Source organism: Diplotaxodon limnothrissa, linkage group LG1, assembly GCF_057381915.1.
Source record: "Diplotaxodon limnothrissa isolate DT_005_m linkage group LG1, D_limnothrissa_male_GT1.1, whole genome shotgun sequence".
Lineage (NCBI taxonomy): Eukaryota > Metazoa > Chordata > Actinopteri > Cichliformes > Cichlidae > Diplotaxodon > Diplotaxodon limnothrissa.
Genome location: NC_140596.1, coordinates 43,202,370 through 43,228,646, shown reverse-complemented (window position 1 = coordinate 43,228,646; position 26,277 = coordinate 43,202,370). Strand labels below are relative to the sequence as shown.

Genomic DNA, 26,277 nt, shown 5'->3' with positions numbered 1-26,277 from the left:
CTTAGCTGTCTTATAAATGACCGTCTCACTGCCATAAATCAACGTTCATATTTAATTAGTACTTGTCTTGTGCTTTTAAATGAACAGTCATGTCTTGTACACGCCCTCTCAGCTTGTAAATGACATGTAAATGTCCTCCTCCTCTCCCCTCCTTGAGACTGGTTCTGCCCGAGGTTTCGTCCTCTTAAAAGGGAGTTTATCCTTCCCACTGTTGCCAAACAGCTTGCTCATAGGGGGTCATATGATTGTTGATTATTACTGCTACTAATAATGTATGTTAATGAAGCTTTTCCTTTTCGGAGATATTTACGATTCCCAACCGCGAGTGAAACGTTTCCCTGTTTTTATCATGGAAATGAATGCAACATGCTTGTGGGGCTTTTTTTCAGCACGATCTTTCGCTGAGCGCCCGCGCGTTAATGCTGTGCTGTTTGTATCCAAAAGACGTGTTCGCACACACGGGCATGGTCATTTTGACACATTTCATGTAGACGGGGCTAATTAAATTCTGAAGGACCTCCACTTTTCATCGCAGTCACACAGTCGCGTCTCTGGTGCAGTTTCTTTGGAAACAGTTGCTTTTAGTCTCCGAGCTGTCCAAAGGATCGGTAGGTGGCAGCTCTCCGTCCAGCGTTTCCATGCAACAGCGCGGGCGGCTGTGAGGAATAGATGATGCAGCAGAGGGCCATGTTTCTGTAGATTTGGTAGGGTATCTGTGGAACCCTGAGCGCCTTCATATTTCCGATGGACCGTCAGAGGAAGCGGGCGGATAGCTTGGACCAAAATGATAGCGCATTGGAGCTCGGTAAGAGGTTTAACATTTTCGCTGGAATGAGTTTGATGATGATGAAATAAAGCTCTATTTTTGTCATCCGGGGAAGACCTTTAAGCCATTTCAGTAGCTTTCGCTGTATTGTGGCTGTAGCTGGGCACATAGGCGCACTGATACAGAGTCGATGGGGCTGTAGTGCTGCGCCATAGTCTCTAATCATGTTGCTACATTAAGATGCTGATGGCTTTGAGTGCCGTAGACTTGATGCCCATTTAACTTGCACGCAGGCCTGCTAGTACCGAAGTGAACTCCTATTATTTTACCAGCCTTGACCTTTAAACGGCTAGTTCAGATTTTGTAGTAGAGCTAATAAACAACGTGCCATTTTCATTTGAATGGCTTCTCTGATTTAGCCCGCAGGTCCTCTGGGGCTAAATCACAGAATACTGAATACTTGCTTTGCATGTTTCTACGGACCAGAGCGTGACCACATACACAACGTTGCGTTGACACAGTGTCCTACTTTGTCTTGGTCCCTGTTAGCTCCTGAGAAAACTGCCTGGATCTTCAGCTACTGAAGGCTGCACTGGGCTCACCTGTTGATCTTTCCTTTTGTCTGTGAGGTCGGGTAGAGTGCTGTGGCATGTCACAGCTTATTGGTAGGTTCAATTAGGTTGTGTGAAATCTGTGAACCAGAACAGACCGCATCAAAAAGTTTAATGTCAATCTCGAGGAGCACATTGTTTTCATCCTCACTGAATGAGATGTTCTCAAAAATGTAGATTTCAACACTGTTTTGTGCAGTAAATGAATGTAATGTAACAAATGTATTTCCACATATTAACATAAAAATATGCATTTAATTTTAACATTTTAATTATAGAAATTTCCAAAGAAAGCTGTTGATGTGAAGCTGCACGCGTGTGGTATACACTGCTCAGGAATTCCTGATGTAGCACACAATGACCAATCCACCATGCCATACAAGCAACACCAGTTTCACCTCTGGCATTTCAGGCTCCTGAGTATAAACAGGCAATATTTGTTCTCTTATGGTTACTGCAGGCCAGGTAAGGTCAAGGAAAGTTAAAAAAAAAAAAAAGTTAAATCCTTAATAAAACAAACAAATTTTGAACTAACTGGGTTTTGAAGTACGCGTGTTTTATACAGAATTGTAGAAAGGTGGTCATTTTGAAATGGCTCGGCATTCTGCCACTTATATCTTATTGTATCAGTATTAGTAAATTTTCGCTAATAGAAACTGACAAAGAGGGAAAACTCCCTAATATGTACGTCCATAGCAAAGAGTATGTCCTCGCTCTTTGCCGTAAATGGACACAACCTCTTAAGACACGAGGTTCTTTATATTTCTGTCAGAGAGAGTACTTCAGAATACTTTTAGATGAGGTACATCACTAGGGTTTTCAGTCATTTTCAGAGTTGTGCGTCCACATTGAAACGTCTGAAAATGCTCACGTTCCAGTCCTGCGCATGCGTGAAACCAAGAAGATTCGGCCTGCCTCATTTCTGTCTGCCGTTAATTTACTTTCCAGCTCGTTGAAACGTCGCGGCAAAATGTCAAGGAAAAGCACCGAGTTTTTTTTTAAATGGACCAACAATGAGCTGGAGTTGTTGCTGCGAGTAACACAAAAGTACAAAGTTGCAAAAGCGAGTGAGAGTTAAAGAATTTGAAGAAAAGCTCTCAGGAGCGCGTGCAGACTGGTGTTAATCTTTAATAGGGCTGTCAAACCTGAGAGCAAACAAAACAACTGCTGTATAATGCCCTCCGCTATCTTAGTTTGATTGGTCACATGACTGCATCATATGACTAACATGTGTCATCGTTTTGGAAAGTTTGCACTTTCGCTGTCCACACTGCGACGCGAAAGCACCGTTTTCAAAATGCTGCGTTTTCCATCAGTGAAAACGCAGCATGGACGGGAGGCCAAAACGGAGAGAAAAAGATGCGTTTCCAAATGAAAACGCATTATTGTGGACATAGCCATAAATAGTCTCTGGTTTCCGAAAACTTTGACTCCAGCTCCATGTTTAACACAGCACTGTGAGAGTGGCAACCCTCTTCTTGAATTTCAAGTTCTTTCTTCAAAAAGCCAAACATGGGGTGCATATATCTGTGATGTGCTCATAATAATGAAATAAAAATACATCATAGATTAAAAACATCGATCGAATTACCGGTGTTCTTTTGAAATGTATATAGATTTGTATAAGCACGTTGGTGGGCTACAGAGAGCCCTTTATGAACGTGGTAAAGAACTGAACACTAGTATATTCAACTGAATATTACTTATTGATCAACAGACTGCTCTGCATATCATATTTAAAAACATTATACATGTATTCATAATTACCATTGCTCATTAAAGAGAAAAACATATTTTTCTTATCATCTTTTTGTTCTAGTAGACTCAGAGAATTTATAAGAGACGGCTGGTGTGTAGAATACTGTTGAATAAATATTAAGAACCTTTTCTGGAATAGGCCTGGTATCGCTGTTTTGGATATCCAAAGACAGTGTCAGCATCACCCATGGGAGTGGCTGTTGCTCAGGAGGTAAAGCAAGTCATCTACTGATTGGAAGGTCAGTGGTTCGACCCTGGCTCCTCGAGGCTGTATGGCAAGATACTAACCCCAAGTTGCTCTCTGATGCATCTATCGGAGTGTAAATGTGTATGAATGTTAGCTAGGAAGCACTAAGAAATTTATAAGAAAGTGCTTGGGTGAATGTGGCATGTTGGATTGAGTGCTTTGAGTGCTCTGGGAGAGTAGAAAACCGCTATATTAGAATCAGTCCACTTACCATTAGATATCGCCTAAATGGGGGATAAACAGAGGATATAACTCAGTGAGACGTGTCTGTCTGTAGGGGGGTTTCAGGGCTTTAGCTTTGATGAATCCTCAATACCAAATATTCGAAGATTGCACCTTAAAAAAAATCTTAAGTGTATTTTATAGCACAGTAACTTTCAAAGCTTTACACAATTGAGACAATTGATTCTAAATGCACTCCAGGATGCTTCGTTCCGTTATCAGGGATATAGCAAGGCAACCAAGCAGATGTCAGGGTCTGCTGATGAGCCACCGTGACAGGTTGGATTATTTGAATGCTTCTCAGTGTAAATGATATGAGCAGTTTCTTGGGAAAGTGGTTTCATTTCAAAAGATGGTGTCAACACTGCTGATTATCACATTATGTTCATTTTCAACAGTTTTAGTGAAATATCAGAGAATAGAGGTCAAAATCAGCGGTGTGCAATACCACAACCTGCGGTGAGACAACAAAGGCAAGATTTCCTGAGACAGTTTGAAAAATCTACAAAATTCAGTAACTTGAATTAGTGGTACTAATAGAGCTGCGCCATTGTATTCTTATTGTTTACTGAGGCAGATTTAACAGGACTTTCTTTTTCAGGATTCATCAAAAGTGAAATGTTCAGCAGAAACATGATTTGTATTTTAAAAAGCTCTAAATGCATTTCTGATTTCCTCCTCAGATTCTAGCCCCCTATCATCTTGTGAGCACTCAAGCAGCCTGCAGCAGACGCATCCTACAATTATGAGTGCTGATTATGAGCCGGTCTGTAGTGAGGAGAAGAACCTGGACGTGGATTTTGTCACCAGGGCAAAGAACAATGAGTCTATAGTAGGTATCTGCTATAAAGGTTTCCACAGGTCTCAGAAATACATAGAAACTGTATGATGTGAAGGGGGTGGCTGCAGGAATGTGTTTGCAACTGCTATGCAATTGCAAATTTATAGCACCCTATCCCGTAAATGCAGGGAGGTGTAACACGCAGTGAGTGAAAAGAGGTGACTGAAGAAGAAATACTCAGTGCATCACGGGAATCCCCGGCAGCCTGGAGCTATTGCAGCATAACTAAGGGAGGATTCAGGGTCACCTGATCCAGTCCTAACTATATGCTGTAGTAAAAACGAAAGTTTGAAGCCTAATCTTACAAGGAGAGCTAGTGTCTGTTTCTCCACAGAAAGGGCCCTGAAAGCTGAAGGCTCTGCCTCCCATTGTACTTCTAAATATTCTAGGAACCAGGAGTGAAGCGCTCTCAGACTATGAGGTCTTTGAGATAAGATGGGACTTCTCCTTTCAGCAAGACAAGGCCAAATCACACACTCAGGTTGTCAGCAGCAAAAGCTTGAATTAACTGTACCAAAGACTGATTGGAGTCGTTTGGACGTAGATGTTTGACCTGATGCATCATTTGCAATAATAATAATGAAGGGATGACTGATGTTTGCAGTAAATTGATAAAGAAAAAAAATCAATCATCAAAAATTTCCAAAGAACAGAAAACAAATGAAATAGAAAAAAAACAAATAAAAAAATCAGATGAAACTAAAACGGAACAAGTAGACACAAGAACAAAAATTTAAAAAGGCCTGGAACTCAAATTTTAATGCAATCGTAGCATCCCAGGCTCGACAGTTACTAGAGTCAATATCTTTTTCTTAATTCATGTCCATGAAATCAGTCGAGCTTTTTTTACTCCACCCAGTGTTACCAATTAATGCTACACAGACACTCTTCACAATAAAAGAATCGAAAAATGTAGTCAGTATTATTATGCACTAAAATAAGATGCCTTGGAGCTTGATTATTATTTCTCACTGTCGAGTAGGGCTGCCACGATTAGTCGACTAGTCACGATTACATCGACTATCAAAATCGTCGACGACTGATAGTCGACGCATCGTTTGAAGCTTTGCAAGATCCCAAAAGACGCAGGAATAAGTAGCAGGATTTAAGCGTGTAATAACGGACTGAAACAGAAGATGGCAGCACTGCATGTACAAGGATGCCAGCTGCCGTTAAACCCCGAAGAAGACGAAGTAGCAGCTGTGTCCCAGAATTCATAGCGCAGCTCAGTTTCCAACAATGGTGGCAGCTAGTTAGTTTTAATGTTACTCTTATTATTCTTTCTGGGTCACAAAATAAACGTTTTACATATGTTCAGGCGAGAATGTAGCTGTAAACCTCAAATATCTGCTCAGTTTATCAGGACACCACATATTTTCAAAAGCGCTCCGACGTTTTCGGAGACGTCTGTTACCCACTAGCTCGATAGCTAGCCGGGGGCTAGGCTAACTAGAGCCGTGAGAACACCGGACTCCCCGCAGATCATTTTCAAACCCACCGCCGTCTTTCGCTACTCAGGTTAAACATATATAAGTCACTTAGATAACTTAAACATGTTATTGTTTGGCTTTTTTAGTATTTTATTTGTTCCTGAGTAAATCGGTTTGGCTGAGATTAAAGTTATAGTTTTTACACAGCTGAATAAACGTCAAGCAGACAGCTGATTATCAGAAGTGTGAGATGCTCGAGAATTTACTGAATTTACTATTAAACTTCACCGAAACAATCTGCAAATTTCATTAAAATTTAATAAACTATCATCTTGTCTTTATTGTTAGTTAGCACAGACCTTAAACACTTAAAGCTGTAAGCTAATGATAGTTATATAAGAGCAGATGCTGCTGGTGCAATAAGCTGTAGTTTTACATCCAGTGGATGATGATCTGATTAGTCGACTAATCGCAGAAATAATCGGTGACTAGTCGACTATCAAAATAATTGTTTGTGGCGGCCCTATTGTCAAGATTCTCCTAGTTTTAAGTAGAGCTGGGCGATATAAGATTTTTTCATATCACGATATGTTTTTTTCATTTCAGGCGATAACGATATCTATCACGATATAAGCCAAATAACTATATTTGTAAGATTTAAATGTGCCGTTGCTCACAAGTAAAATGTGAAATAATCAGCAGCTTGTTTTTATTTAAATATTTATTTCCCATAATAAGTTCAACAGGGTAGATGTACTTAAGGAACATGAGACTTTTTCAGATAAATAAAGGCAAATATTGCAAACTACACAAAAGACAGCCGCTAAAGCGTTTAAGTTTCAAAATAGAACAAACGAAACAGACTAAACTGTCAATTCCACTTAGAAACAAAATATTAATTCTAAAAATAAATCTTAGTTTGTTTTACAGAAGAACAGACAAAACTGACTAACTTTTGTCAACATCAAATAAACTGAGAACTAAAAGGAAATTCTCAATCTCTCCTTGTTGTATAGCTGAGCTTTTCAAACAGTTTTAACAGTTACTTTAGTCTGACAAAAGCCGAATGAAGAATTAGCGCTTCCAGTCAGAGACTGAGGCTACGTCCACACGTACACGGGTATTTTTGAAAACGGAGATTTTCCGTTTTCGTTTTAAAAAATAATCCCGTCCACACATAAAGGGAGAAATGAAGGAAAACGCTGCTATGAACATGCCAAAGCAGCAGGTGGCGCTAGATTCCTAACCGTGCAGAAATGTTGGCCAATCAGAAGTCTAGAAGCCTCGGTGGGAAAAAGTAAACAAAGCTGGGGCATAGAAGCAGAACCGAGTCGTATGTGTGGACGGACAGTAACTGTGTGTATATGTAAGCATTTAAACACTGCAGAGAGTAGAATTAACAGTATTGTAGAAATTCATTTCACCGAAACAATAACGTGGCGCACAGTGTGACGTCAAAAAGTGCGCACACCTTTGATGCTGCGTTTTCTCCGTTTTTCTGGTCCACACGTAAATGCAAAAACTGAGTTTTCAAAAATCTTCGTTTTCAGTGACCAAAAACGCCGTTTACGTGTGGACGAAAGGTGCAAATGCATAGAAAAATCTGCGTTTTCAAGAATGCCCGGGTACGTGTGGACGTAGCGCATGCACCAGTTTATTGTATTTCCAGACTTGCTTTCGGCACAATTTACAGTGCACGCTACTCTGTTTTTTGTCAGACTTGAAATAGCCGAAATACCTTCACACTACGGAACTTCTATGGCTCTTCCGTTCGACAATCTCTCCGGCGTTGGAACCATCGTCTGTTTTCTCTTCGGTCACGCTCGGTTGATTTTTCTAGTCGGCACACTCATTTCCTCCATTACCCGGGCAGTACGGTCGCTGGCTGCTTCCCAAACAAATACACATGTGCGGCTTGGCACTTGTGCTGTACGTAACAAGTCACGTGACGTGACGCTGCGGCTGTGATTGGTTCGGCTCTGCGCTACGTAATTTGGATTGGCTGTTCTTTTTTTTTTTTTTTTTTTTTTTTTTTTTTTTTAAAGAGGACAAGATCGGCGAGGTCTATCGCGATAGTTTAATTTTTCTATCGAGAAAAAGTTATATCGCGATACATATCGTTATCGTTCTATCGCCCAGCTCTAGTTTTAAGTTGAATCCTGTACACGTATTCATAAAATACATCTAAAAGTATTCTAGAGTCAAATATGAAGCATCGGTCTGACAGCTAAAGCTTGCCTGAAATTGGGTCCTCTACTGTAAGGTAAAGACTCTACAATAATCTTGAGATCCCTCCTGAAGTGCTTCAGGTGACCTCAGTAGGTCACATGATAGGTGATGGTAACAACCCATGGCTAATGTGACGACTCGCACCACCTCTCCACACCTGTGACTATCCAGCTTTTGTTTTTAGAACTGAAGAAGCCTCTTGGCTGAGACATGAAATGTTTTCACAAACTTAGAGCAGCCAGTGATTACCTCAACGGTCTAAAGAAAACAGATGGCAACTGGGCTTCTTTAAGTCAACAGTAGGCTCGCAACATATGTTACATTTCAGATGACCAACAGCCAGTTATTGCTAACCTATATGCAGAAGAGTCTGTCAGTGTCTGTGTGCACAAGTCAGCAGAATAAAAAGGAAGGATTCAGCGTAATGCAGTGCTGTTTAACAGCTGCACTTCTATTCTTCTCTTCCACCTTTGAGTATGCTGAAGCCCTGGAGGAGAGGAGAACCACATTTCCTGGTGGCTTGGTGAGAAAAGAGATCCTTTTGGTCTGTGATGCATGGACTACTACATCCTCATGGGCCCTCAGAGAAGCAACCTCTGACCTATGCAGCTATGACTACTTCCTTTTAAGAGGGGGTGAACCAGAGTGTGTGTGCTTAATCAGCGCGTGTGTGTGTGTGCTCCTGTAATGCTTCCTATCGCAGACACACACACACGATTGCTGCACAGTGGAGTGGCTGCACACTCCACTGTGCTCAAAAAAAAAATGCTCACAAAAGCTAAATCATTGTGAGTTTTATGATTCATTGTTGACCTACAGTTATGAAGAGAATTCACATGTATTCACCTGGATTTCGACATTTGACTAATCTGTGTAACCTAGTTCTATTCTACACTGTTTTATCTAGTAATATGCAAAAGTCTTGAGCCACCACTCTCTTTATACGTTGATAGAAAAATTGGAAATAGATGCACAGATTTATCGAAAAATGTGAAAATATACATGTAAATATAGTATATAAGGCAACACAGATTTTAACAAGCTTGAATTAAAATCAGGTATGACTACATTTATTCTTCAACGCAGCCTGAACTCTGAGGCAGTTTTCTTCTGATCTCTTTAAGCAGTCTTTGGGAATAGGACAGCCGTCTTGAAGGACTTCTTTGGGTGTTTCTGCCTTTGGTTCTGTTCTCTGTCAGGCGGGTCCCAGACTTCGCCTTTTTTTTTTTTTTTTTTTTTGCTGACCATATTTGATTTAATGGTGTGTTTGTGATCATTGTCTTGCTGAAAAATTAAAAGTTCTCAGACAGATTTTCATGAAATTGTATTTTTATTTATATAGTACCAAACCACAACAACAGTTAGCTCAGGGTGCTTTATATTGTAAGATTTAAGACTTTAAGTATGCTTGAATAATTTTCCAACAGGACTGTCTGTTATCTACTTTACCCTCCCTTCTCAGTACTCACCACATCTATCAGTCTCCATCTTTGTTTGCATTTCCTCCTCCTCCCCCCACAGTGCATGTGTTATCGTCACTATTCACTTTAGCTAAAGTTATTAAGTTAGCTAAAGAGTTGGGATGCTGTGTAAGGCATAAATAAAGCTAAAATACAAAGGTTTGGACACCGTTTTGCATGTTTCCCTACTGTAGGGGTCTCTGCAAGCATACAGAGGGGGTACTCTGAGAGGGTCCAAGATGACAACTTTGGAATTCTACTAGAAACAGTCGATCATATTTGTTTGTCGAAACTGAATCCAGAGCAAACTACGCTAAATTAGCGTTTTGAGCTAACAGCTACAATAAGCATAACAGTTACTGTACGGCTATCATTTGTTAACATGACGCTTGTTCTTATACATGTAATACATTTATTACCAACCTGAGAGTTTATCCGCTGGTCATTCGACATGACGAATGACTTCTGAAGTCTTAATTCAGCTCAAGACGCTGTAGATTCCCGTCAGTAACACTTTCGGTCCGCTAGTAAAACGTAGTTCTATTAATCTGCACTAATCGCACTCTAACCGGATTTAAGTCCCAAAAAGCTGAACTGTAGAACTGAAACTGAATGGTGAGAAGTGAATCTGAAATTATTCGAGAGCTGAATTTTTAAAGGATAAAATGCAGTTTCAAAGCAAATGAATTCAATTTCAAAATATAAAATTCAATTTCAATTTAGTGATCGATTTAGTGATCATTTTCAAACCAATAAATTGAATTTCAAATTGGGCTAATTCAAATTCAGTTTTTAAAAACATTTATTCAAGTTACAATTCAGATTCGATCCGAGCAATTCAAATTTAACTTATTCAACTTCAGTTTCTGATGGCACAGATTTCTGCCCATACATTTTTCTGTGCTTCCACACAATGACCTTTCTAAAACATAGTGACTTACAGAATTTAAAATGGGAGGCTATAACTATCAAAAGTTCCTTCCACCTCTCCTGTTCACTCCATTGTTGATTTCACTCTTCTCGAGTTAAAACAGAAGTGAAGGAACTAATTTCATTGTTATTTTTAGTGTTAGACACGCGCACACAAACTTACTGCTTTAGCCCTTTTTATCAAGTTTTTGACTGGATGTCCTTACCGGGCAAAGTTATTCCAGGGTCCTTCATTGAGAACATATTAAATCAGGAATAAAATGCTTCTAATTGGTGGATTCAAATGGAGTTCTCTCTGGTCTGTCTCTGCTGGACTGCATTACATCAAAATTCAAATTTTAATGTGGCCGTGGCATAAAGACAATCACAGGGAAGAAGCACCATTCAAAATTTCTCCTCAACTTGCTGCTGTGTCTGCTTAATGCGCCTTATAATCTGGTGTGTCTTATGGCCCAAAAAATACAGTGTCTTCTACCTTCATTTACTTCATTTATGTCCAAAGTCCAACTTTTTGTGCGATGGTTAGCATCTTCCTCTGCCTTTTGGGTGCTACTGCAGGTGCCTTCCCATATGGAAAAGAAATAGTAAAAACTTACATGATTTACTCATGAAAGTGGCCACTTTCTCATTACTTTCATATATTTAGTAAGTATCCAAAACATACAAGTTTCATTTATATAATTTTTCAAGGGATATTATATCTGTTTTTACTCTTGTATGCTTTTCATACAAGTTTCACACAAGACAGATACAAACTTTATAAGATTTATAAATATCTTTTCCATTTGGGTTTGACGGTGCAAAACGTTTCGTCGACATTGTGGTTTGTTGGGGAGAAAACGTACAAACATAAAGTACAGCATTTCAGAGTCACACTGCTAGCGATCGAAGATTTATGTCAATTCAACAAGCTGAATGCATTCTGTACGGCACGGCACAATACTGATCGACAATGGTCTCCAGCCAATCAGGATGCAGAACACAATGCGCTGTTTAAAGAAAAAGAAAAAGAAAAGCGTGCAAAATTGCACAAACAAATCTGCAAAACAACGAGGCCGCGAAAGGTGAACCGCGTTACAGCGAAGTTTGGAGTCTTTAGTGAATAACTCCATGACTCTACAGGAAGTTGGCGACCTCTGTGCACTATGCGCCTCCGCTCTGTGATTTTACTTGGCCTACTATTTTGTGACTGAGTTGATGTCGTTCCTAATTGCTTACACTTTGTTATAATACCATTAACAGTTGACTGTGTAAAGTTTTGTAGCGAGGAAACTCCATGACTAGACTTGCTGCACAAGTGGCATTCTGTCACTGTACCAAGCTGGAATTAACGGAGTACCAGCTGAGTGACCCATTCATTCACAAATGTTTGTAGATGCAGTCTGCATGCATGGTGAACACCTAAATTCAATTTGGGTGGAAGATGTTATAAATAAATTAGGGTGGCTCAACACTTTTGTAGAATACTATAGTTATTGTTAATATGAAGCATTTTAAAAGGTTAATTTGGTCTGTCCATTCAGGATATCCAGGTGCTTTTTGCAGCATAATTGAAGCTGCATTGTATCAGTTTTATATTACCGTATATTGAGCTAGTGTCAGAAAAACAAATGTGCAGATGCCATCCATTCTTGAAACCAAATGAATTATTTCAGTGACATTGCCTTTGACAAAGAATCATCTGTTGTGTGCTACATGTAAAAAAGCTTAACTTCACACAAGGCCTCTTCAAAGCTCATGTAGCTCGTGTGTAAACATGACTCCCAACAGCTACCTGTACTGTTTAGTATATCAACATTGGTCCTGTTTAAATAATAATATCAGTGAGGTTTTCAACATTGAAGGTTAAAACTGCTCAATGTGCCTGACTTGCATTAAAAATACAGAAGAGAAGAAAAATCATATCAAGAATGTCGTATATTTTTCCTCTGATTTTATTGCATACATAATCAGTGACGATCAATGATACTCCCTGTAAGTGTAAAGTAGTTTAAACAAGACTTTGCATTTAATCATCAGTTGTTATTATTCTCTGGTTCCCTTCCACAGTGGGCGATTTGTCTTCCTCCCCTCAGCCAGTTACAGCTCTATGGCCCTTCCTGTTCTGCTGCAGGTTTCCTGTTAAAAGGGAGGTTTTCTCTCCCACTGTCACTAAACCACTTGCTCAAGGGAGGAAGGGGGGTGTAATTGTTGGGGATTTTTTTTTGTATTATTTTAGGGGCTTCACCTTACAGTATAAAATGCTTTGGTCCTATATAATGCTATATAAATACAATTTAATGGAAATGTTTTGAATCTCTGTCTTGCTTCCAGCCAATGAAGGATCTATGCTCAGACAAAGTGCTTGGCCTGTACTTCTCTGATGGGAAGCGACGTGTGGACTATGTTCTGACTTACCATATCCAAAAGTCTGGCAGCACACGAAGACAGTCATCGAAGTTTGGGGATAACAGCTTCATACGACGACTTCGGCGCAGCCTGAGCAAGAGAAGCAGCCGAGCTCCGCTACAACCAAAAGAAGACCCAGAGGTTGCCGCACAGGAGCATCAGACTGACTATCATGAGGATGACAAGCGCTTTAAACGGGATGAGTTTGAGGAAAACCTCCAGAAGACAGGGCTAGAACTGGAAAAGGATGAAGGGGTGAGAAGGGAGAGGGCTGGGGTGAGGGAAATTGTTTGATTAGGGTAATGTAATGATGACATTTTGATTTTAACATAATCCTGTTCGTTTTTGCTCAGGTTTATCCCTGCTCTCAGTTAATAACAGGACTGATTTGCTAACAAAAAGTCCTCTAAGCCGGTGGTCCCCAACCCACCACGGACTGGTTCATGTCCGACAGTATTTTCACAGACTGGCCTTTAAGGTGTCAGAGACAAATACAACAAAATAAAACCAGTACCGGTAACAAAAGAGAAGATTTATTCATAACACGTGGGAAAAGACCCAGGGAAACCGAGTTAACAATAAAAACCCTGAAAACCATAAATTTCACACCCGAGCCTCAACTTTCGCGGCCCGGTACTAAACGACTCATGGACCGATAGCGGTCCGTGGCTCGGGGGTTGGGGACCACTGCACTAAGCAGTATGTGCTGATTCTTGATCATCAGCTAATGGTGATGTTTCATTTCTTTTGCACTTCAGAAAACTATTAATCCCTAAGGAAATTCATACATGTGGTCAGCTGCTCCCGCACTCAATAAAAGGCAACAGTCACTCTATAATGAGTTGATCCAATAACGAATACAAAATATATTCATTAACAATAATTCAAAATAAGAACACACTTCCTCCTGAGGGTCCAAGTTCACCAACAATTGAGCCTTTTTGATTATTTTATTTAGTCTGTGAATGTTCTTTTTGAAACAGCACCCCCAGCACCACATAGAGAAGCATACTGGGAACCATCGACTGTTAAACTCACTCCAGCAGATGTTAAGATACAAGCCTCCATAGGGAGGTCCTTCCTGTAGAGAAGGTTGGTGTTAGGGGTGGGTTTTGATTATCGGTTTATCGATTAAAATCGATTCTGGCTTGGATAAGGTGATATCAATCGATTACAATCCTGAAATGATTTTTAATATAAATGTATTTTAGCCAAAATGCCAGAATCTCAGGTTAAACCTCACAAAATTTCAACAACCGCTAAGACAGTAATGAGAGCAGGAACACGGATTCTGCACAGAGACGTAAACACAAAGCGCCGACCCGCCGACAGATCAGAATCAGTGAGATGCAACTTTCTCACGGTCGGGGCTGAAAGCCGACAGCTCGCTGATTCTGATGTTTCGGCGGGTCGGCGCTTTGTGTTCACGCCCTTTTTGCGCTGATTCTAAAGCTGTTAGTTTGATCTCTCTCCAAACAACATTGACTGAACCAGCAGCAAAAGAAGATCCAAACTGGGCTTCACATAAACATCGTTATGGATTCAGTCTGACTTTTACTGTTTTGCTTCCACCAGGATAAAACCACACTTCATGCACAGCTCTCTCTCTCGCGCTCGCTCTCTCTCGCTCGCTCTCTCGCTCTCTCTCTCGCTCGCTCTCTCTCTTCAAGAACAGTTTCCTGTCTAAAAATCTGTTTTCTGCATTATTCGCTTGCTTGTTACGCACAAGTCTACCGTTGTTTACAGGCTGTTGGCCGCTGTTTTTTCCCTTTTACTTACTTCCAAAAAGAAAGCCTCATTTCTGCTGTTCAATACTGAACAAATTTAAACTTTAAAATTATGCAAAATTGCAAAACGCTGTGTCTCTAATAAAACCTGTAACTTTGCTCTGCTTCACGTCAGCAGCATCAGGTAACGTTCATATGTTGATTAATGGTTTTCTTTTGTTTTTGATCTACTGCAGAATGTTTTTATAAAATCCCAGGCCAGGAAATCACCTTCATGTTTTTCTGTGTTTTATGCTCAGACATCGGCTCTGATGCTCACACCTTTGACAAAGTCCCACAAGTGTCAGCTTTCTTTTTATAGATATAAAATTATCTGAATTATAATATTTCTGACTGTCTGAGGCAAAAATTCCCCGATTCGAATTGAATCGAATTGTGGATCGAATCGATTCGGGACCTTGTGAATTGGAATTGAATCGATTCTACACAGCAAATTCAAAAGTGTTAAATGTTTTGGTGTTAATAGTCTTCTTGCAAAAGTAGAGTTAATTTTACTCTAAGCAGAGTCACATTCTTTTAATGTAACTCTGAGGTGTAAAATGATAGTAGTTAAAATCGAGTGTTAAAAATGAGTGTTTCTCTGTCAAATCTGGAGGTGTTACAATGGAAACATTAACTCTTGACCTCTTAACTCTGAACTCCTACAGGGGCTATGACACCAACAGAGTAAATTCACAGACTCCGCCCCCAGCACGGCTCCAATCGAAGCTGAAGTGAAGCCGTTTCAGAACATTTTGCTCTACATATTTGAGTTGTTTGCCATGCTTGGTAAGTCATTTTTTCAAAGATTGTTTCAATTATTATTATCAGCTTTTACTTCTGTGGCTCTTTGGAGTTGAGACAAAGCTGTGTGAAAGGCATTAGCCATGTTGCTCGCTGATAGCATAATATTCTGTTTTAGCTAGCTGAAAGGTATTGTTTGCGGGCAAATACCACAGCCATGAAAAAAAGCTTGCATGCGAATTTTCAGTCAAACTTTTGGTCAAATACACCTAAAACAATGTCTAGAATGTGAAATGTTGGTATAATGGTGCTACTTGAAGCCTGAAAACGATCTCCCATAAAAAAAAAACGAGCAAACAGCAGTAGCTGACGTCCTGACTGGGTTCTACGTTAGCATTTAGATCCCTCCAGAGTTTTGTGCACACGGTTTAGGTAAAAATGAAAAAGGTTGAGGTTTTACATTTAGTTCAGTATTACCTGTTGCCTGTGTCTTTGTCTTTTGGGAAAATACTTTACACAAGTAATGGCTCAAAGAGGATTCCTTTTTTTTTTTTTACTGTGCTGCAATTGTTTACTGGATTATTTGTGCCATTAATTAGTGTCAACTAATTTTTATTCAATCTCCGCACAGGATATGCTTGTGAAGATGGAATATGGGGGAGAGCAGAAGTGCGTTGAAGTTCCACAAAGGGATGAATGAAGGACATGCATATTGTATTGAAGAAATAAGTGATGAGAACGCTGTTATTTGCATTTACCATGTCAGACCTTTTGATAAACAAAATTCTAATGAAAGTGAGAACATGTATACTGTTACATCTTTCAGAAAATGTTTTGAAATTGTGGTGCACAGTTCAGAATAAATGTTTTTCAAAAACCATTGCATCTTTTTAGTAAATGTTTATTTCCAAAAGAAATTTCTAGAAGTTCAGAACAGTAAAATTCCCGCTTTTTAGAATGAATTAGAAGATAACTCTTACGTAGTTAAACTAAAATAGTCTTTGAGAGTTAATATATAAACTCTTAACACCAAGTGTTAAATTATCAACTCCAGACAGATTTGGTGTTTAACACTAAATCAGAGTTAACGTACCAACTCTCCAAAAAGAGTTAAATTAACACTCTCTGGTGTGGACCCATACAGACACTTTAATAGTGTTGAAATCAAATCCGACAGTGTTAATTTGGACATGCTGGATTTGCTGTGTAGAAATCAGTGATGATACCCAGCCCTAGTTGGTGTTTGGCTCACAGTCCAGTTTATTGTCTAGTAGGAACCCCAGATATTTAGAACGCGAGTATCCCTACAGATGAAGACACTCCAAATTGTCATTCCTGTGGCGTTCAAGAAGACGAGGACTTTGTTTTTGAAGCCCTTCAGTCTCAGATGCCATCTGATGGTTATGGGGCTGCAGCTACAGTAACTGCCTTAATCTGAGTCGAGGATTGTCCAGTGTCTTGGCGGACAGCCAATTGGATCCTCCGGCTCAGGACTGGTGACATTTTCCACTTGACTTTTTCGTTCCATAACCCTCAGGATCATTTAAGAAATTCCAAATGACTGTCTTCCTGCAACCCACCATCCCAACAGTGATGGCGTGTTGCAAGAGACCCTGCTTGTGCAGCTGAACAACGTTCAAGAGGGGAAAGTTTCTTTACCTGACAGAAAATGACAGTGAATCCAGATTTTTTTTGCACAGATTTACAGATTTGGCCTTTTAAAGGCATGAGGTCCTAAACTGTAAAACAGCAAAATATTTCAAAATAAATATTTTTCAAGGTAAAAGAGTGCAAATGCATTTATAAAAATAAAAGGAAGAAAGAAAGAAGGAAAATGAAAGGAAAATAAAATTAAAAAGATGTTTTTTCTACTGGGTTACACAGTCTCTCCTGCATTAAGTCCAGATGGGTGGGTGTTTGATGCTACAAAGCTGACTCGGAGCTGTAAAATCCTCCATGAGTATGGTAGGGAACAGATTGCATTATTTAATTGTAGTAATAATATAGCTTCATAGTGATTACACGACATCAGACTACTTGTTCTCATTGCTTAATAATGCAGAATAATCATATAGAAATAAAAAAAAATCTGAAGTTGTGCGCTAATTGAGCATGTTGCCTGCCTGCAGCACTAAAGGACTCTGCGAGAGACGTCTGTCTCGCCCCAGCAGCACCTTCCCCGTCCTCCTCCTCAACATAAGCTCATCATATTCTGTGATATGATTTACTCTGACGTGTTTGATGAGGTCAGTGGTGTTGCCACAACACCTCACTGTCTTGACACATGTATCGCAAACCGCGTCTGGGCTGTTTGCGGAGGTAAAATACGTCCACACAGGACTCCGTTTACGCTCAGCCATTGTTGTGAGTGCGCACGCCAGGGGCTGGACACATTTACACAACTGTGTTTTGCATATGACTATGAAAGGCGGAAGAGGAAGTAGTTCCTTCCAATTTAGATGATCCAAATGATATAGTTTCTTTCCACTGCGTTCCTTTTAATGGGGAAAAACTACAAAATTACCCCAGAGTACTAAAATATCGATATTTTAATATGAGAATCAATTCTAGAACATAAATAACTGGTATCTGAAGAATCGATATTTCAATATCGATCCGCACACCACTAGTCAACACACAAACAAAGACACAAAAATAATTGGTTGATGTTTACATTTTCTAAAGTATCAGCAGTGATTTAATAACTTTATGACCTCTGCGAAAATAATTTCCACATCATTTACTGTATATAATACAGCATTCAGGGCCTTTGTATCTTATCTTCTGTACCTTTACCACACGTTTGACTAGCTTTAGGTACTGTACAAATTCTACTGATTGAAATATACTGGACATTCAATGCTAAGATTCAGCATACCGTGTTCGGGGCTGGGATTGGATAAATTCATAAAACATCCAACTTTTATGTATTAATTTTCAGATTGCATTAATAAAGACAGGCATCATGTAAAAAATAAAACTGCACATTATCCTCGATCATCATTTATCTGCAGAATGAATGTGTGCACTCACGTATTCAAATAAATTAACTTAAATAGTGCCATCTCCAGTCTTAGCAGACACGAGAGAACTGACAGCTATCCGGTCGTTCAGTCTGACGTCACTAGCCGTGTCTGGGCCTAAACTCCGCTGCAGGTCCATATATCAAACGATCATATGGCATTACTGAGAGTTGAAAAACTGTCTAAAGTCTTTCATCTTTAATAAAATGATCAGCGTTCTGCTCTACCAGGTGTAACAATTGAGTTTAACATCCAGGCATCCATGAAAACGGAATTTATGACATTTAACGGAGTTAGAAGTTAGCAGGAAGTTAGCTCGCTAGCTTCTATCTAAATACAATATAGCATGTCCTGACTGCGGGGTTTTGGAAACAAATTAAAACGTACAGCTCTGTTATCACTTCCAGCATAAATGAAGACAGAAAACTAAACAGCATGACGTTTGTAGGGTTACTGAAGTTTGGCTAGCTGGTATATAATGATGTGCTACGTGACCGCTAGCGACACAGCTATGTTAGCATAATATAAACAAGCTAACTTTTTTTCCACTCGATAAAAGTTAACGTGAGTGTTCTCGGTGGTCAGGAACAAATGTAATCGCATGGCAGGATGCTGTAAAAGGACCAAACTTTCAGCCAGGAGAACAACTGAGATAATCCATCCACAGTGTTGGGGAGTAACGGAATACATGTACCGCCGTTACGTATTTAGAATACAAAATATGAGTAACTGTATTCCGTTACAGTTACCGTTTAAAAAGGTGGTATTCAGAATACAGTTACTTTGTTGAAATAAATGGATTACACTGCGGTACTTTCCTGTTTCATTTTGTCGCGGGTCAGGACTGTTTGGGTTTTGTTTGACAGCTGTGTTCTGTTGTTCCAGGCGGCAGCGTTACGGTTGCCATGGTTACAGGGCGACGCTCTCTCTCTCTCTCTCTCTGCGACTGTGTGTTTCCTGGGTGAGAGAGCGCCTTTTCGTTGTTGTTGTGCTAAGCTAACAGGCAGAATGCTACAAGCATAGCTCTAAAGAATGTAGCATCATGGGCAGTGTAGTCCGTGTTGCAGGGAGAATGGGCTGCCATACACATTATGGGTCTGTGAGCGCGAGGAGGGAGAAAAAGGGGAGTGGAAGCATGTAAATATAATAATAACCACTGCAGCCAAGAAGAGAGCCTGACGAGCCCAGTTGTAAGTAAGCTATTAAGACTCGACTGTACACCGTGTTCGTGTTTTCCTCCGAAAACAATAAGTTCCGTTGGAGCAGCCTTTCAACGCCTCTCTCTCTCTCTTTCGCAAGAAAAGTTGACCCACACAACAAAGTAAAGCTAGTTTTCGGCTACGAGCCGACAGGGACCCCGCCGTATTAGTCAGAGGTCCCTTTACTACAGTTCGGAGTCGCGGACCTTCAGTAACAGTAATAAATCACACAGCAATAGTACATTCACGTTGTTGTAAAAAGCATGATAATATATTAAGTAATCCAAAGTATTCAGAATACGTTACTGTCATTGAGTAACGTAATGTAATACGTTACAGAATACATTTTGGGGCATGTATTCTGTATTCTGTAATGGAATACATTTTAAAAGTAACCTTCCCAACACTGTCCATCCACAATACGAGGTTAGTCATTCATATACTGCTGCATGGGCTGGGCTGTAGTTACATCCTAAGGTTTTAAAAACTGAGCTTAAATAAATGATTAGCGGTAATAAAAGCCGAGGGAGGTCAACAGTGATCACTGACTGTTTTAGGAGCTTTTTGAGATTAAATAGAAGAAAATACATAACATTAAACATGTTAACAACACAAAAGCCATATTAAACGCAGACTACTTTAGACCCGGAAGCAGGATTCGTCATGTCATCACTTAATGACCGGATTATTTTAATCACCATGTCTCAGTTCTTTTAACTCTTTTAATGTAACTGGGCTCAGTGTTGGTTCAAGCCTTTATTCGTGGAAAGCCCATTAGCTTACAAAAACGGCTTGTACTAAAATATGAATACGTAATATTTGTGATGCTAACTAACATTAGTCATGTTAGCACCTTGACTTCAACAAGCGCACAGTTCTCATTTCACTGCAAAGACGCTTCATTCTTCATATATCCGTGTTGGACAGAGTCTAAATGCCGAAGCTGAAAGACCTTTGCACAAGCACACACACTTCTTAGCTTCGCTGTGCAAAACTAAGTGCACAAACAGGAGTGTAAAAAAGACAGGCAACAAGCCTGTCTGTCTAACCAATCAGAGACCTCCTTACATCACACTGTGTGGCTAATTTGCATTGCTCCGGGATTTCTGAAATGAGATCCAGTCTTTAAGTGATAACGTGATGAATTCTGCTTCCGGGCCCAAACTACTCTGTGTTTAATGAGCCTTTTATGTTTTTTTTACATGTTTTAATGCTTTGTATCTTGTTCTATTTAATCTCAACAAGTTCCTAAAAACAGTCAGTGATCACTGTCGGCCTCTCTCTGGTTTTATTACCGCTAATCATTTTAAAGCTCAGTTTTTAAAACCTTATGACGTAACTACAGCCCAGCCCATGCAGCACTATATTAATAACTAACCTCGTACTGTGGATGGATTATCTCAGTTGTTCTCCCGATTGAAGTTTGGCCCATTTACAGCATCCTGCCCGAACCTTCGGGAACCCTCACGTTAACTTTTATTGAGTGGAAAAAAGTTATTGTTCATTCACCAGCTTCACTGTTTATATTATGCTAACATAGCTGTGTTGCTAGCAATCACGTAGCGACACAGCTATGTTAGCCAAACTTCAGTAACCCTACCTATGTCACAGCCGTTTAGTTTTCTGTCTGCATTTATGTTGGAAGTGATAGTAGAGCTGTACGTCTTAATTTGTTTCAGAAATCTCTCTGTCAGAACACGGTATATCATGTTTACGTGGAAACTAGCGAGCTAACTTCCTGCTGACTTCTAACTCCGTTAAATTTCATAAATTCTGTTTTCATGGATGCCTGGATGTTAAACTTAATTGTTACACCTGGTAAAGCAGCAACGCTGATCATTTTGTTACAGATGAAAGAATTTAAACTGTTTTTAACTCTCAGTGATGCCGCAGTGATCATGTGACTTGGGGACCTGCAGCTGAGTTTGGGCCCAGGCACGGCTAATGGCGTCAGACTTAAAGACCGGATAGCTAATCCAATAGTTATTAGTTAAAAAGTTAATTCACAGATTTGCTAATATAATAGCAAGTCTGTGAGCTAACAGGAAAGGGAAAAGGAAAGGCATTTTCAAATGAGGAGTGGAATCACCATTTTTAATGTGATAGTTGGAGAAGATTATATTTTTATAACTCTTTTTGAACAGTTTTATGTTTGGACGTTGCTTTAATTCCATATTCAGACTGTTCCACAGTTTCACTCCATGAACAGAAACACAAAACCTTTTTCTTGTAGTACGTACCTTCCCTGTTTTGAAGTTACAAAAACCCCTTAAATTATAACTTCTTTCAAAAAAACATACTCTGAATATTACCTGGCAGTTCTTTATTTTTTGCTTTGAATAGAATTTGTGCTGTCTGGAATTTTACTAGATCGACTGCAAAATAGTGAGTTTGTATGTTCCCTTTAACCTGCAATGTGGATGATTCGAATTGCTTTTTTTTGAAGAGTAAAAAGTGAATGTAATGTGGTTTTATAGTTATTGCCCCAGACCTCTGCACAATAGTTTAAGTATGGTGAAACCAGTGAACAGTATAGAATATGAAGTGATGTTCTGTCGAATATCAAGTATTTATTAATGGACTAATAATTCATTTTGAAATATTGATTTATAAATAGTGTTTTTATTTTTAATTAAATTGCTAAGTAATAAATTACTAATGTTTCAGTACATAAAATAATTAATAATGAATTTACAAATACATATCTTATTGCATAATTCATTATTCAAGCACAGAATCTCGATATGTGTGACTCTTGTGGTCCTCCATGCTCCCTGTGTTACTCCGGGTACACCAGCTTCCTCCCACAGCTAAAAGACATGCACTTAACTGGTGAATCCAAATATCCCCTAAGTGTGAGTCCAAATGGTTGTCTGTCTCTGGGTGGGAGCCCTGCGACAGACTGGCGACCTGTCCAGGGTGTACCCCGCCTCTTGCTGTATGGTAGCTGGCTCCAGCCCCCTGCGATCCTGATAAGGATAGGCTCTGGATAAGAGCCTCTCAAAGTTATTTATTAATTTTGTTTTTGTTTTTTTAAAAACAAAATCACAAAGGGTGTTCTTTTGTGATTTTGCTTCCATCCATTTTTGTAAAATTGTGTCATTAGAGGACATAGCATACATTTTCACTGCTATGCAGGTAATACTCTGCTTTATCTGTTCATAAAGCCATATACCACACCAGTTAGTTAAAACGCGGAAAATTCCTTAAAGACATAAATGAACAGTTTTATAGGGGTATGGGCTATCATGATAATGATCAAAATCAAAGCGTCCTCTGAACACTCTGTTTCCTGACTTTTGTAGCTGATGAAAAAAATATTTAAAAAAAATACTCCAGGATGCTTCACCTCAGTCTGTGTAAATGGTTTGTGAATTTTGTTGAGATGCTAGGCTTAGATCTTGATGCCTAAAGGTCAAACTGGCTCAGAATTGCATAGGGGTATTTGCATCCTTTTATAATTGCTTATATCTGTACTTGTTATTCTTCACTGTGCATAAGTAATGGTATATATAAAAGTGATTTTAACTCTGCCCTTATGGATATAACTGAATTAAGTTTTACTTTAAATGATGAAAAAGGCTCTCTGCAGAAACACATAAGCATGTTTTTAACTTGATTCCTGCTAAGAAAACAGTAGAATGTGTATATATTATGTTTGTGCACTTTGCAATTTAGGATGTGCTCTTTTTTTGGAATTAATCCGTTAGAATTTTTAATGATGTTTTTTTTTTTTTTTTTTTTAAATATCCAAACCTCTGTTGTATTTCAGAGTACTATCCCTGGAGTTGGCTTCTTAAAGATCCATGCTCCTTGGAATGTTTTGTGTCGAGAGGCTGAATTCATGAAACTCAAAATGCCAACAAAGAAGGTACTCCACCAATTATTTCCCATTTCTAAAATATGAACTCAGTGTTGCTGCTGTGCTTTGACTTCAGAAGTGTTCAGATGCTGTCCTGTAGCACAATCCTTTGCACAAAATACAAAATATCAGCTGACTCAGTCCAAAAATATCATATCATATCATACAGTCCCCTATTTGTATTAGTTTGTGCTTTTCTTAAAGTGTTTTGAAAGTATCTCCAATAATGTAGTCCAGTTTATGATCGCTGTAGTACCCAAGTAAATTATTTTTAAATTTATTGACCATCAGCCTGTTTTTAATAAACTGACAGCAAAATGTATGTGAAAGAACACAGCAACAGAAAGAACTACAGCTCTCTACACCTCAACCTTTCAAGGCTCTTGAAGTGAATGGCTGGTAAACACAAAATGGAAAAAGTATATATTACATTTTAGCTCTTGGAATGAAATCATTATTCAATCAAATTGCTACTTTTGGGTAGTTTTTGGATTGTTTGGTTTTGTTTTGTTTTTTTATTTCTTTTCTTTTATTATTTGGATCTCCTCTGCAGGTTTATGAAGTGAAACAAGGCAGTAGTGTGGTGGAGAAGATCAGGATGTTCATTCACAAAGTTACAGCTCCTCTCCACCCTAAAGTCGATACCAGCCGAGCACAGTGTCAGAAACCCCTCTCTCAACCCTTCTCCAGAGAAAAACAGCACCTGTAAGTAAAATATCTGGTTATAATTATAAAGACAATTGAAAAATAGTATATCTCAAACTTAGGCTTTTACACATGTTCTTAGGCATACACTATAGAACCCGTGTGTGTTGTCTCTGAGTTGTCCAGTTTGTTGACAACCACAAATTTGTAGCTTGTTACTAATTTCCAATTTCAACTCCAAAAGTTGATTCTGTTCATCTGGACGTTTTCAGTGGGAGAAACATTTCGTCACTCATCCAGGTGACTTCTTCAGTACATACTTCTTATAAACAGTACAGTAAATGTCCTGTTTATAAGATTGGGGAAACCTGCAGTCAGCTGAGACTGAAGAAGTCACTTTTTACTTTTAACTGCATTTTCACAAGTTTTACAAAAACCCACCCCGTGTTATTCACAATACAGCAAAGTAATTGATAATTTCTCTAATTTTACACATTTAATTCTTGTGGTTTAAGACCAAAGCGTCATGCTTTGATGCTTTGGTCTTAAACTACAGGGAGTGCAGAATTATTAGGCAAGTTGTATTTTTGAGGAATAATTTTATTATTGAACAACAACCATGTTCTCAATGAACCCAAAAAACTCATTAATATCAAAGCTGAATGTTTTTGGAAGTAGTTTTTAGTTTGTTTTTAGTTTGAGCTATTTTAGGGGGATATCTGTGTGTGCAGGTGACTATTACTGTGCATAATTATTAGGCAACTTAACAAAAAACAAATATATACCCATTTCAATGATTTATTTTTACCAGTGAAACCAATATAACATCTCCACATTCACAAATATACATTTCTGACATTCAAAAACAAAACAAAACAAATCAGCGACCAATATAGCCACCTTTCTTTGCAAGGACACTCAAAAGCCTGCCATCCATGGATTCTGTCAGTGTTTTGATCTGTTCACCATCAACATTGCGTGCAGCAGCAACCACAGCCTCCCAGACACTGTTCAGAGAGGTGTACTGTTTTCCCTCCTTGTAAATCTCACATTTGATGATGGACCACAGGTTCTCAATGGGGTTCAGATCAGGTGAACAAGGAGGCCATGTCATTAGTTTTTCTTCTTTTATACCCTTTCTTGCCAGCCACGCTGTGGAGTACTTGGACGCGTGTGATGGAGCATTGTCCTGCATGAAAATCATGTTTTTCTTGAAGGATGCAGACTTCTTCCTGTACCACTGCTTGAAGAAGGTGTCTTCCAGAAACTGGCAGTAGGACTGGGAGTTGAGCTTGACTCCATCCTCAACCCGAAAAGGCCCCACAAGCTCATCTTTGATGATACCAGCCCAAACCAGTACTCCACCTCCACCTTGCTGGCGTCTGAGTGGGACTGGAGCTCTCTGCCCTTTACCAATCCAGCCACGGGCCCATCCATCTGGCCCATCAAGACTCACTCTCATTTCATCAGTCCATAAAACCTTAGAAAAACCAGTCTTGAGATATTTCTTGGCCCAGTCTTGACGTTTCAGCTTGTGTGTCTTGTTCAGTGGTGGTCGTCTTTCAGCCTTTCTTACCTTGGCCATGTCTCTGAGTATTGCACACCTTGTGCTTTTGGGCACTCCAGTGATGTTGCAGCTCTGAAATATGGCCAAACTGGTGGCAAGTGGCATCTTGGCAGCTGCACGCTTGACTTTTCTCAGTTCATGGGCAGTTATTTTGCGCCTTGGTTTTTCCACACGCTTCTTGCGACCCTGTTGACTATTTTGAATGAAACGCTTGATTGTTCGATGATCACGCTTCAGAAGCTTTGCAATTTTGAGACTGCTGCATCCCTCTGCAAGATATCTCACTATTTTTGACTTTTCTGAGCCTGTCAAGTCCTTCTTTTGACCCATTTTGCCAAAGGAAAGGACGTTGCCTAATAACACCTGATATAGGGTGTTGATGTCATTAGACCACACCCCTTCTCATTACAGAGATGCACATCACCTAATATGCTTAATTGGTAGTAGGCTTTCGAGCCTATACAGCTTGGAGTAAGACAACATGCATGAAGAGGATGATGTGGACAAAATACTTATTTGCTTAATAATTCTGCACTCCCTGTATTTTAAGAGCTGCTTTTCTTTCATTGGCAGCATTTCTTTATCTTTG

The 26,277-nt window shown here is 39.4% G+C and overlaps 1 protein-coding gene across 1 annotated transcript in view; it reads left to right on the top strand.

Moving 5' to 3' along the window:
• The first annotated feature begins 744 nt into the window (after positions 1-744).
• The window catches only part of ano1a (anoctamin 1, calcium activated chloride channel a), a 52,514-nt gene continuing 26,981 nt past the window's right edge, over positions 745-26,277 (top strand). Inside the window, exons 1-5 of the mRNA XM_085350700.1 lie at positions 745-805; positions 4,288-4,436; positions 12,808-13,137; positions 23,387-23,485; positions 24,030-24,181. Coding sequence (XP_085206826.1) covers positions 745-805; positions 4,288-4,436; positions 12,808-13,137; positions 23,387-23,485; positions 24,030-24,181 — 791 coding nt within the window. The remainder of the gene's footprint in view (positions 806-4,287; positions 4,437-12,807; positions 13,138-23,386; positions 23,486-24,029; positions 24,182-26,277) is intronic.